This window comes from Falco cherrug, chromosome 6 (genome assembly GCF_023634085.1).
Source record: "Falco cherrug isolate bFalChe1 chromosome 6, bFalChe1.pri, whole genome shotgun sequence".
In the NCBI taxonomy this organism is placed as follows: Eukaryota; Metazoa; Chordata; class Aves; order Falconiformes; family Falconidae; genus Falco; species Falco cherrug.
This window is the reverse complement of record NC_073702.1, coordinates 26,884,425-26,895,187: the sequence shown is the minus strand read 5'-3', so window position 1 is coordinate 26,895,187 and position 10,763 is coordinate 26,884,425. Positions and strand designations below refer to the sequence as shown.

General features: G+C 40.2%; 1 protein-coding gene across 3 annotated transcripts in view; it reads right to left on the bottom strand.

Annotated features, from left to right (window-relative positions):
• Positions 1-573: 573 nt before the first annotated feature.
• The window catches only part of RNF144A (ring finger protein 144A), a 67,474-nt gene continuing 57,284 nt past the window's right edge, over positions 574-10,763 (bottom strand). For all 3 annotated transcript variants that reach the window (XM_055713925.1, XM_055713926.1, XM_055713923.1), the window contains 3 exons: positions 9,844-9,991; positions 8,433-8,522; positions 574-5,349 (listed from right to left, as the gene is read on the bottom strand). In XM_055713925.1, coding sequence (XP_055569900.1) covers positions 5,218-5,349; positions 8,433-8,522; positions 9,844-9,991 — 370 coding nt within the window. In that variant the 3' untranslated portion in view covers positions 574-5,217. The remainder of the gene's footprint in view (positions 5,350-8,432; positions 8,523-9,843; positions 9,992-10,763) is intronic.

The following is a 10,763-nucleotide window of genomic DNA, read 5'->3' as shown; positions in this document are numbered from 1 at the left end:
AGAGCACTGAAGACAAGACTGCATCCTCACCTGCAGTTCGGGCAAAACGCAAAGTGCGTGTTGATGGGCTGAGAGGTATGAGAGCCAACTCCACTGTCAGAGGGAGTTCAGTATGCTCTGTTGTTCAGGTGATTGCACTTTGCCTTTGAAAGTTTCACCTACACAACACAAACCCAGGGGAATACAAGCTACTCGCATTTATCTCCACCAGACCTAAATGTGTGGTGCAAGAACATACATGCATCTCAGAGTGATCCTCGGAGCAGCACATTCACCCGGCTAGGGCGTCCATCAGCGGACTGCAACAGGAGCTGGACCAAAGACCCAGCTGTGGGTCAAATTATCTCTAGAGATACCCAGATTCACTCCTACGGCTAAACTGGGAGACAATGAGCCAGAAACCTCAGTTATGCCCAGAAACGAGGCAGGAGGTCTCCAGGCTACAGGCTGTGCTTGCTCAGGATCAAGGATCAAGAGGTGGGTAAGCACAGGGAGTCCTACCATAACAAAAGCACTTTCCTTTAGTGAATGTATAGCACTGGGAAGTCACTATGAAGAATCACAGGAGACGCATTCATTTAAAATATCTATTGAAATTACAAATTAAACTCTTCAATATGATTCAAAGTACAAAACACAACATTAAAAGGCATTCAACAGCTCTTTTATACATCACAGTGTTAGTGGCACAAAATGTACTTACATTTCAAATACATCAACAGAACTATTTTTACACTGGTCAAATACATTATTTATAGATATGCATGACTCCTTCATGCTTATCCCTATACAAGTTTAAAATACATCCATGGTAAAATGATCAAGAAAGGTTCAGTTATGTACCATGTACCTGTACCTAATGTTCCTGGAATTCTTATAAGAGAGATACACAACTCAAAGCAATAATGAAGACCACAGGGCTCTAAACACAAACAGCATGCCTTACTTAGTATAAGTGCATTAGCAATTAAGCACTGATGCAGGCTTTTTTGATGCCTTTAATATCACTGTCATCAACAACCATATTCTACCCGTCTTCCTTAGGATTTTAGACTACGCACATGAAATGTACCAACTTTGGTTTTAAAAAAGCAAACCTGCACAAAGCTTTATGCATGCTGCACCTCACTGGGATGAAAACAGCCTGTATCAAATATATTTATTCCTATGCAGTAAAAGGCCTACAGATGAAATGCACAAAACTTCATTTTCGTTTTCCTGCTCATAACAAAAGCACTTCATCTTTTTCTGATCTATGAATATTTTATCCTATCAGCTCCACAAACAGGAGATCTTTTCACTAATTTTGATTGTGTTTCCTGCATGTCAGGAGATGAACTGCAAGCCGAGAGTTGATCCAGTTAGCTCTTATTTGGGATTTTGCCTAATTCATAAGCCAGAGTATTTGAGGAAAGATCATGCTGCTTGGTATGTGGGGGAAAGCATCCCAAATTCTTGGCATGCTAAAGTCAGTAGTAGGAGGTTTCAGGATGAATGCCAACATGAATAAAACTGAAATATTAACATAAAACTACAGTAAGCATTTATATACAGTCTTTCATCACAGGATCTTGAAGAGCCTCAAAACCAATGAATTTGCCCTCACAATCCTCATGTGAGGTAGGTAAACATTGGTCCATCCATTTAAAAGATGGTTAAATTGAGATAAAAGGAGATAAGTGACTTGTCCAATGTCACGTGGGGAAACCACATTGCTACCACCATTGAAGGTGGTATGGGCTGTGTGCTCTGACCCCTCTCAGGGCTGACTTCAGCCCAAGCAATGAATGTCAAGTCTAGGGAGATGCAAAGCCTCTGGAGTCTGGACTTGACACTCGCTCGCTAGACATGACACCACTTCATCCCAACAGAACATGCAAATTATGTATTGTTACAAACGCCACTAAAAATAGCTTTTAAAACAATCCAAACTCCCTAAATAATAGCATAACCATAATAAACTCAAGAGAAATCATGTGGTGAACCTTATTTTTCTGGTGAAATTCTAAAAAGCCAAAGCTGTTGTAACAGAATTTCATCTGGAAAGCAGCAGAGACAAACATTCACTTCTCCATGGCAGGGGATTTAAAAGTCAGAGTTTAAAATAAGGTACTTACAGTTCAGTTTCAGGGTATTGAATGTCACGCTATCAATGTAAGCTGTAACATTAAAATGCCCCAAACTCAATACACCACCACCAGAAGTTGCTACTTTGGAATCAAATCAGCATTAAAAAAAAATTCAAAAAAAGAAAAACAAAAAAATCCCCGAGAAGAATACAGATGGAACGACATTTAGCAAACCTGAACAAATTAGGTATTTGGTAAACATATGTAGGCATATAGTCTATCCCAACAGCCAGGATGTGAAACAAGAGGTAACGTCATAAAAATCTCCAGTAGAAATTCAAATATGTCGAGATCAGAGAGATATACTGACAGAAGTACACAGTTTTCTGATACATAACGTTACCTGTGAGCATCAATTAGAAACTATAATGTAAAGATGTCTGTATTTGTAAAAGACTTTTCTTTCTTTTTTTCTTTTAAATCTGGAAATGCATCAATGTTGACATTGATTATTAACTGGCCACACAGTACCATGGAAAACTCAAGTTTCGCTATACTGCCGCAAAAAGGCTGTCTCTGAGAAAGGCACAGAGAACGTAAACCTCATACCAGGAGGACACTGGTCCTGTTAACAGGCCACTGCACCTCTGCTGTTTACTGTCATCCCAGCAGCCAAATCTGTCATTAGAGCCACTGCTGCACACAGCAAAATCCCTCAGTGCTGCTAGTTAGAAAAGTAACAGCTCATGAAATCTTTTACGTCCTGTGGTCCAGGGGTTTTTTTGTCTCCAGTTAAATAGAATTACAGGGCCAAGTATGAAAGGCCACTGCTCAAGCTTACCTGCAGGAAGCTGTCCCTTGCAGAAGGGTTTCCAGGACTTCTGCACACCGAAGCAATGACTCGGCACAACCCAGGTGCTCGGCTTGGGGTACATGGGGGGAGACGGACTGAGCTGCTGCCAGAGCCGGGTGAGATAACCAGATCCCCGCCTGCTGAACTCAGCGCTTCACACACACCCTGGGGGCTGGAAAACAGCCATCCAATGCACTACCCTGATTTCCTTCCGCAGGTTTTTTTGAACAATTATGCATTTTTTAATAACACAGATAGCTTACAATACTGAAAAGACTCTGATAACAAAGGATCTGAACAGTGCATTGCCACAAACAATGTGAAGACACCATGAAGGGTTCAGACTTGCTGGAAACCAGCTATCCTTTATCTTCACATTACAATGGCTGAACTCATTAAAATCAAGCCAGATAAGCAAACTGCAGACAACCTCCAGCTCCTGAAGCTGAAATCTGTGGTCAGATACAGTTTGAATCTGGATACCAATAAACTTGGAAGAAGGAGAAAGAGAAGCAATTCAAGAGTTGTTTTATAAAAATACAGTGGCCCTTTTCAAAATTGTACCCTACAGTCTTTTTATTTAACAGACAGTATAAAACAAACGTATAAAGGAGGAGTCACTTCCTTATGCCTGAGCTATGAAAACATATTCCCAGCCTGTGACAGCAGCCAGAAGCAGTTGCATTGAAGGGTCTTAATACATTTGTAGTGCAAAGTTATCCTGGCTTCAACATATTCATCCATTTCAGTACACTGATAATGCACAGAAATAAATGATGATGAAAAAAACACAGTTGAACTTAGTCCGCAAGCCATTCAAAATAATGTTTTCCTTCAGTACTACACACAGACATACACATTGTTTCAGGTGCTTTATATTTCATAGCAAGAAGTTATTAGTCAAATTCTTGTAGGCTTTACAATCAGAGTAAAATGTTTTTCAAAAAAATATCTCTAAAGAGAAATTACAATGATTAATAGTATGTTGACTAGCACGCTTTACTATCCTGGAAACACAGCACTGTGAATTCCACAAAATCATCAAATCAAGTGATTATTTTTCAAATAAAAACTTGTTTCGTCACAGTATTGTTATTAACAGCATACACCATACAACCTATGATATTAACTCTGAAAATGGGCTAAGTAGTTTAAATGTAAAGTACAACTTCCACAAATATCCCAGGCATTTTTATTCTTAACTACAGGGATAACCCTGATGTATTTTTATACTTAAAAGGAAAGATTCACTGATAACCCAAGAGTCTGCTAAATAGTAAAGTTAGTCCTGTATTTTTTAGTAATTGCCCTAAAGGCAGAAGCAAGCTATTTTGACCTTCCAAAATCTTTCAATAGCACAGCTATTTACACATTTGGTTTAAATACGATTATATATATCTCTCTCTATATATAAAAAGATTAAGATACCTGGATTAGAAGTTACATAGCCCTATAAGTGTAGCAGAACCCTAAACAACAGCAAAAAATAACAATTCAGAAAAATACTAGTGGTCCAGCGGTAATCAATACCATCAATGCATTTTTAAAAGAACCTTGATTAGATAGCAGGTTTGTGACACCAAGGTTTGTGTCAACCTTACAGCTTCATCAATTCATTTTTAAAATGTAGCTTTCAATCAAACAAATTTATATTAAGACTTCAAAAAATTCCTGGAAGGCAACAGGACCAACTTTGTCCCTCTAACCCTCCCCAGATTTCAAGAAAGGCATAGGATGGCCTATATGCACCTTATTGATTTTCTTATACTTGGAAAAATAGGTACTAAAAAGGACATTGTGATGGCTTTAACAAAAACAGATGTGTAATAAACATGGCAAAGTCACAGTAAGTTGACTATCTGGTTTAAATGATAGGCAACAAATACATACAGGAATAAGAAGACATCAAATATGTAAGCGAACAGATATGCAGACGTTTAGGTTTGTATGCATTTTCAGCTTGTTTTGCTGATGTCATTCTGTACAGTTCCCAGTCCACCAGCAGGGCAGCAGAAACCTTTTGCATTTTTTTTAGCAGTATCATCTCTTCATCTCTGATAGCTACTCAGGTCCATGGTCTCCCTTTAGCACCAAACTTGCCTTCCATTACCCTCCTTGTCTATCATCAATTATCTATGCCACAGTAGTAACAACAGTTTCTGGAACCGAGATTGTGTGTCAATGAAAAGCAGAATGGGACGAGTAAGGCTACACCAATGTAAGTGCAAGAGGGAAACAGCAACAGCAACAATAAAATCAAAACACATGTTGTGATGAGTCCAATCTTCTTTCAGTCTAGGTAGGCAGAGGGTCATCATCTCCTTTATTACATTTGCACTTGCAGCACAGAACAAATGGTGTAGCAAGCAGAAGGAAAGGGGAGGCCACCAAAAGTAGAAGACCAAATCCTGCAAAAATTCCTACCACCTGCAAGAGAAAAGAATACCACTGCATTAGGGATAGCAATTGTCTGCATTCTGCTGACATCAGTGCACCACCAGTGTCCTTCGGTAGGATCTCAGCAAGTGCCATTGACCTTACCACAGTGAGGACTTCCCCCCAAGAGCACGCTACAGTCAGCTCCTGCGATCAGCAAACATGAGTGAAATCAGAGAGTGAACGCTCATGTTTCATGGCTCCAGTCAACATCGTGCCACACAACTCAGGTCCATCACACAAAGTGATGCACACTGTTATTTGCCTTTTCGAGTTCTGCTATATCTCAAACAACTAATGAAGCAATTGACTAGACACTTTTTTCTTGATCAGACGTAAATATCAGGATCAAGACTAGAAAAGAGTTAGAGACTTTCACTTCCAGGTGCTCCCTTTTTTGCTGGAGAAAGCTCCAAAATTAATCAGTCAAAGTTTTCATGTTGTTCATGGACAGCCAGGGAAGACTCCCACAAACTTCCCACCAGCAGCAACACAAGCTTGGGGATCTCAGCCACAGGTTACAAACACTATGGACTACAGAAGGACTCTGAATATGTAATGGCTTTTTGCAGTCAGACCTGAGCTCATCCTGCTGCTTCAGGGTACATGACCTAACTCTAAAAGCTTTTTTTAAATTGACATTTATTGATCACCCTCTTCCCAGCATGGGCAGAGGACCACAGACCTACCCATCCTGTCAGCGTGCCAAATTCTATTAGTTTCTACAGAGTTTAAATTTGGAAAACTATTAAAAAAACACTCAAGCTGAGGTTCATCGCCTGAGGAAGTTTCCCATTTGCCACAGGCAACTGTAAGTGTAATGCTGCAACAATACGCCTGCAAATTATTTGAGAAAATAATTTAGATTAATTCACATGAGAGAGTCTGTGAATAATATTGAATAATGAAGGCAGGAGCGGAATGCTAATCTGCTAGCAAAACCCCACAACAGAAGGCAAAATGAAATTAAGAGTGCAGTACTCATTAAGAATTCTTCTAGCCAGGGCTAGATACGCCACTTCAATTAGCTGGCAAATATTTAATTAGCCATGGTATAGAAGCGATGATTTACTAGTGCTTTTGTCGGCCACGGCCAATTTCTCGTTCTGATTACTACGTATGTATTTCTGCAGCTCCAGCACCGGGGCCGGGGGCTGGGCGGCGAGGCTGGCTGCAGGAGGTGGCGCTGCGGGACAGCGCTCGGCCCTCGGGCTGCCTCCTACCCTGACCGAGTCTTTCAGTCCCGGCTTTTAGCTGTCCAGGGACGAGGAGCTCAAACTTCCACGCCCCAACAATTTTATTTCTTGCCAAGAGCAATTTCTTTTTCAGCTTCAGAGGTGTGCACGTTTCGCTACTTAGTCTTTTTTTTTTTTCTTTGAGGTGCTGACAATCTGATGCACATGTCATGTGCTAATCTTTGTATTTACTTCGTACAGACACAAACCAAAGCCAAATCCTCACCTCCTTTAAAAATCGTGACTACTAAAAATGCAGCTGCTGCCATACTGATCTTCGGAGGCAGCACACCCTTGCCTACCTCCTTGCAGCCCAGGCTAGATGTGTGCTGGTCAGAGCCAAGCTGGAAGGAAGTTAGCAATTCAGCGGACTGGATTGACTACTGCTAATTTTTATGAGCTATCTAATTTTCACCTTCCTTTCTGCCTCAATGTGCTATCAAAGAGATAATTAAGGTTCATTTTGTTTGTTGTGGGTTGGTTTTTTTTGTTTATTTTGGGTTTTTTCTTGTGTTTTTTGCTTTTTTTTTTAAACAAAACTGCCTGCTGAGTATTACTCATCTTCTACTTGGTTCTGTTGCTTCTGAAGAAGTTGCTGTCCTACTCAGCATCAAGCCACTCCCTCTGGCCAAAACAAATATTTTCTTTTAAACCCACAAACCACAAACCAAAGGCTCACCTCAATTTGTCTTGGCTAAATACTCAAAGAAACTTCACATAAGGAAATGACTGCAATGTTGATTGGGCTTAAGCAGGTTTAGCAGAATCATATCCTGATTGGCAGAGACTTACCATTTGCTTTCTCAACAACGACCTGAACATCAAATGTATTGTCTATCGAACATATCTGCGCTAACTGCTGTAGCTAAGAACAGATTCCAAATATCAGATTAATCACCTCACATTACAGGTACATCAAGACAACTTATCTACCCACACACTTCCTAAGATACCGTTGGCTAAGCCACACAAAATTCAGTCCATAGCTCAGGCACCCAGGGGTGTATGTGGAGGGAGCACGGTGCAATCCTCATTTTATTTCAGTTTAGCTGTTTGGCCAGAATTGGGGTTTATTCTCTAGACTTGGGGTTTATGCTCGAATGGAAAGAAATGTATATTTCAAGAAAAGCGCTTCATCTCAAGCTAAGGTAGCTTTTTACTGGCACACAGTTAATTTAGGAAAAGATGACTCAGAAACCCAGATGTCCCTGTATCTCTGAAGTGACTGTAAAGGCAGTAGATTGGACCAAGTCACACATTAGCATTTATATTACATGCATTAAAGTAGTGCAGAGAGCACTTTCATTAGCAGCATTCATGGTGGGTCCAGCAAGACTAGGTCTAGGCTACAAGAGCCATCCCCACGCTCTTTGTAACTGTCAGTTTGAATCTGTGTTTGAAACTCGTGGGGTTACCTTCTGTCCATGAATGAGTCAACTGGAGTCCATAACAAGATATTGAGCATACTCAGGCTAATTCCTTTCCAGTTCTGGATCTGAAGCTAAAGATCCCTTGCAGGATGAGCTCTCCTGTTAGTAATATGGATGGTGGCAACCTAGTCCATCCTCTATGTTTACTGAGAACGCACTTGGACTGGCACTTAACTGGCTCTGCAAATGTACCCCTTCTAATTCTCAGTGGCTTTCTGCCCAGGAGTGTCCTCTCTGGAAGAGCAAACTGTTCCTGTCCGAGCTACAGCCCTCTTTAACAAAATCTGCTATGAAGATCAGCTACCATTTAGCACAGAATTTTACCCTAAGGTGTTAAAATGAGTAAGGCAAAGGAAAGCACTATGACAGTAGTAGACCTGTAGAGAGCTTTTAAATATCTGAGCTTTACCTGTGTTCTGTGCCAGATAACAGATGCCCTGGAGTGTCCCAGCTTGTTTCGACAAGGTCCTTTGTCGTAATGTATAAGGAGAAAATCATCCTAAAAAATATTAAAATAAAAGGTAGGCAATAAACAGAAGTGTAAACTGTTCTTCAACTAATAAACCACTATTTCCTGAGAACTTATAACCAGGAACTGTACAGGAAGATAAAAACTTAGTAAAGTGGATATGGCCAGGTCTAACCTTTCCAAAGTGCTTTGTTTACAGCTAAGCATCTTCACAAACAGGGCTGTTTAGCAAGTGTTATGTATCTGTAATGAATTCTTCTCCCAAAGGCTCTCAAGCTGCATATTTAAATGCTAGCATGGAGTTCAGCAAGAGGATCCGATAAAAGGACTATTGCATACATTTTACACATACAGAAAGAACAAAGGAAAACAAATACTTGTACTGCAGACTTCCCACAGTTGATTCCTTTTACTAGTTGAAAGTAAAAGGGCAACACAGATCTTTGAGAAATTATGTCCCGACCTGTCCTGCCATCCTTTTGCAAACCAGTCAAGACAGCAGGCCTAGTACCAAGGGAACGCTGCTTTTTAACTGAGCACATGAAAAGCCTGTGAGTTAAGGACTATTATTAAAGCATTCAAATAGGACAACCCCAGGATTTGAATAGTCAGAGTAGCTTTCAGGAACTTCAAACATTTCCTTTGCTATTGTTAACAATGTTATAAAATAAAGCAGATGAAATGGAAACAGATGTTGTATATTCTATATACTCTGATCCTTGGGCATGATAACAGGCCGATTTTAAAAAGACAAACATATGACAGCAGCAGCTTATAGACTGACAAATTCCTGGTGCTAGGAGAACATTGTATTCTTTTTCATATGTCAGATGTATTTCTTGTCCCACAGAACACAATGAACGGTAAAATCTGACTGCTAATCTTCTACATGATGACGCACCAAATCTAGAGTTTGTTAAACTTCCACTAAGGAAGTCTCAAGACTAAGAACATTGCTGTACTCATCCTGTAACTCCTTCAAGAAGGAGAACTTGAAAAGTCAGTATTAAATGAAGTATTAGTGGGGAAAAAAAACCACAAAGCGAAGCAATGACCCTTCCCAATCTTACTTGCCACTAAGTAAGATTGCAAACAGAGTATTTTCATGAAATTTTACTTTTTGATGATTACTTACTGACTCACATCAGCAAAATGCTAAGATTGCACAGGTCAGACAAGTGAAAGAGAGCACAAATCCTATCAAATTACCAGGATCAGGTCTGGTGGGTTGTGGACCACCAAGTTGGGCAGAAGCTAGTGAGATACTATTTAATTGATTAATGAGCCTGCTGGATGGCAAAGCAATGAAATTCTAAGTTTCTGAGAACCAGACTCCATGGTATGTACTCACATCAAGAGATTCCAGACAGTACCAGCAAAAGGCATGTTTGCAGTTCTTACACATCATTTGGGCACAGCCTTCATCTCGTTCAATGTAAACTTTACACTTTGGACAGCGTTTGATTGGAGCATCATCTTCTTCCATTTTAAAAACTGAACTGTGGGGGAGAGTGAGGAATTAGTAAGTACATGGCCATGTCAGTTTAGAGAAGAATATGTAAGAACCATGCTGAGAAGGTAAGCCTACTGTTTCATAAAAAAAAAAAAAAAAAAGATAAATTACTAGAGAACTAGGTATTCAGCTGGGTTTTATTATTCAGATATTTTAGCTATTCTCTATTTTTCAAACATATCTCTAGAAAAAATGTTTAATGACTGTTTAATGTTGAGTGCCTACGTGAGAGTCAGGACATTTTCTTTACCACATATTTTACCAACTGTTTTTGTTAACTAGAGACACTAACAGATACACAGCTTTCTCCTGGAATATATCAGAGGAACAGCAGCTAGTTAACACCTAAATGCTTTGTACATCTAAGTCATTTGTCTTTCTCCTCCCTCCTTCTTTCTCAGAAAAGAAGAGGAAGCAATCCCTTGATGGCACAACAAGCCCAGACCACATTCCTTTGGACCGGGATGCCAGGGAAAGATAGCTTGTCTCTGCCCTCCTTGACGATCCTCCCTAGAAATTTCCCTCCAAATCAGGAACTGTGAGGTTTTGGGGGCATGCCATTCTCTCGGAGTTGATCTCTTCATCTCCAACACTGTCCTAGCAAGACCGCTGTTCATGAGTTAGGGTCAGCACTGCCTTTTTTTGTCTTGCATGGCTGTGCAAAACCACAGGACATCCCCTGGTATAGCGAGCACAACACAGAGGAATGTGGAAACACTGGAAGAACATTTATTTCCCTCGAGTAGCTCTCTACCACA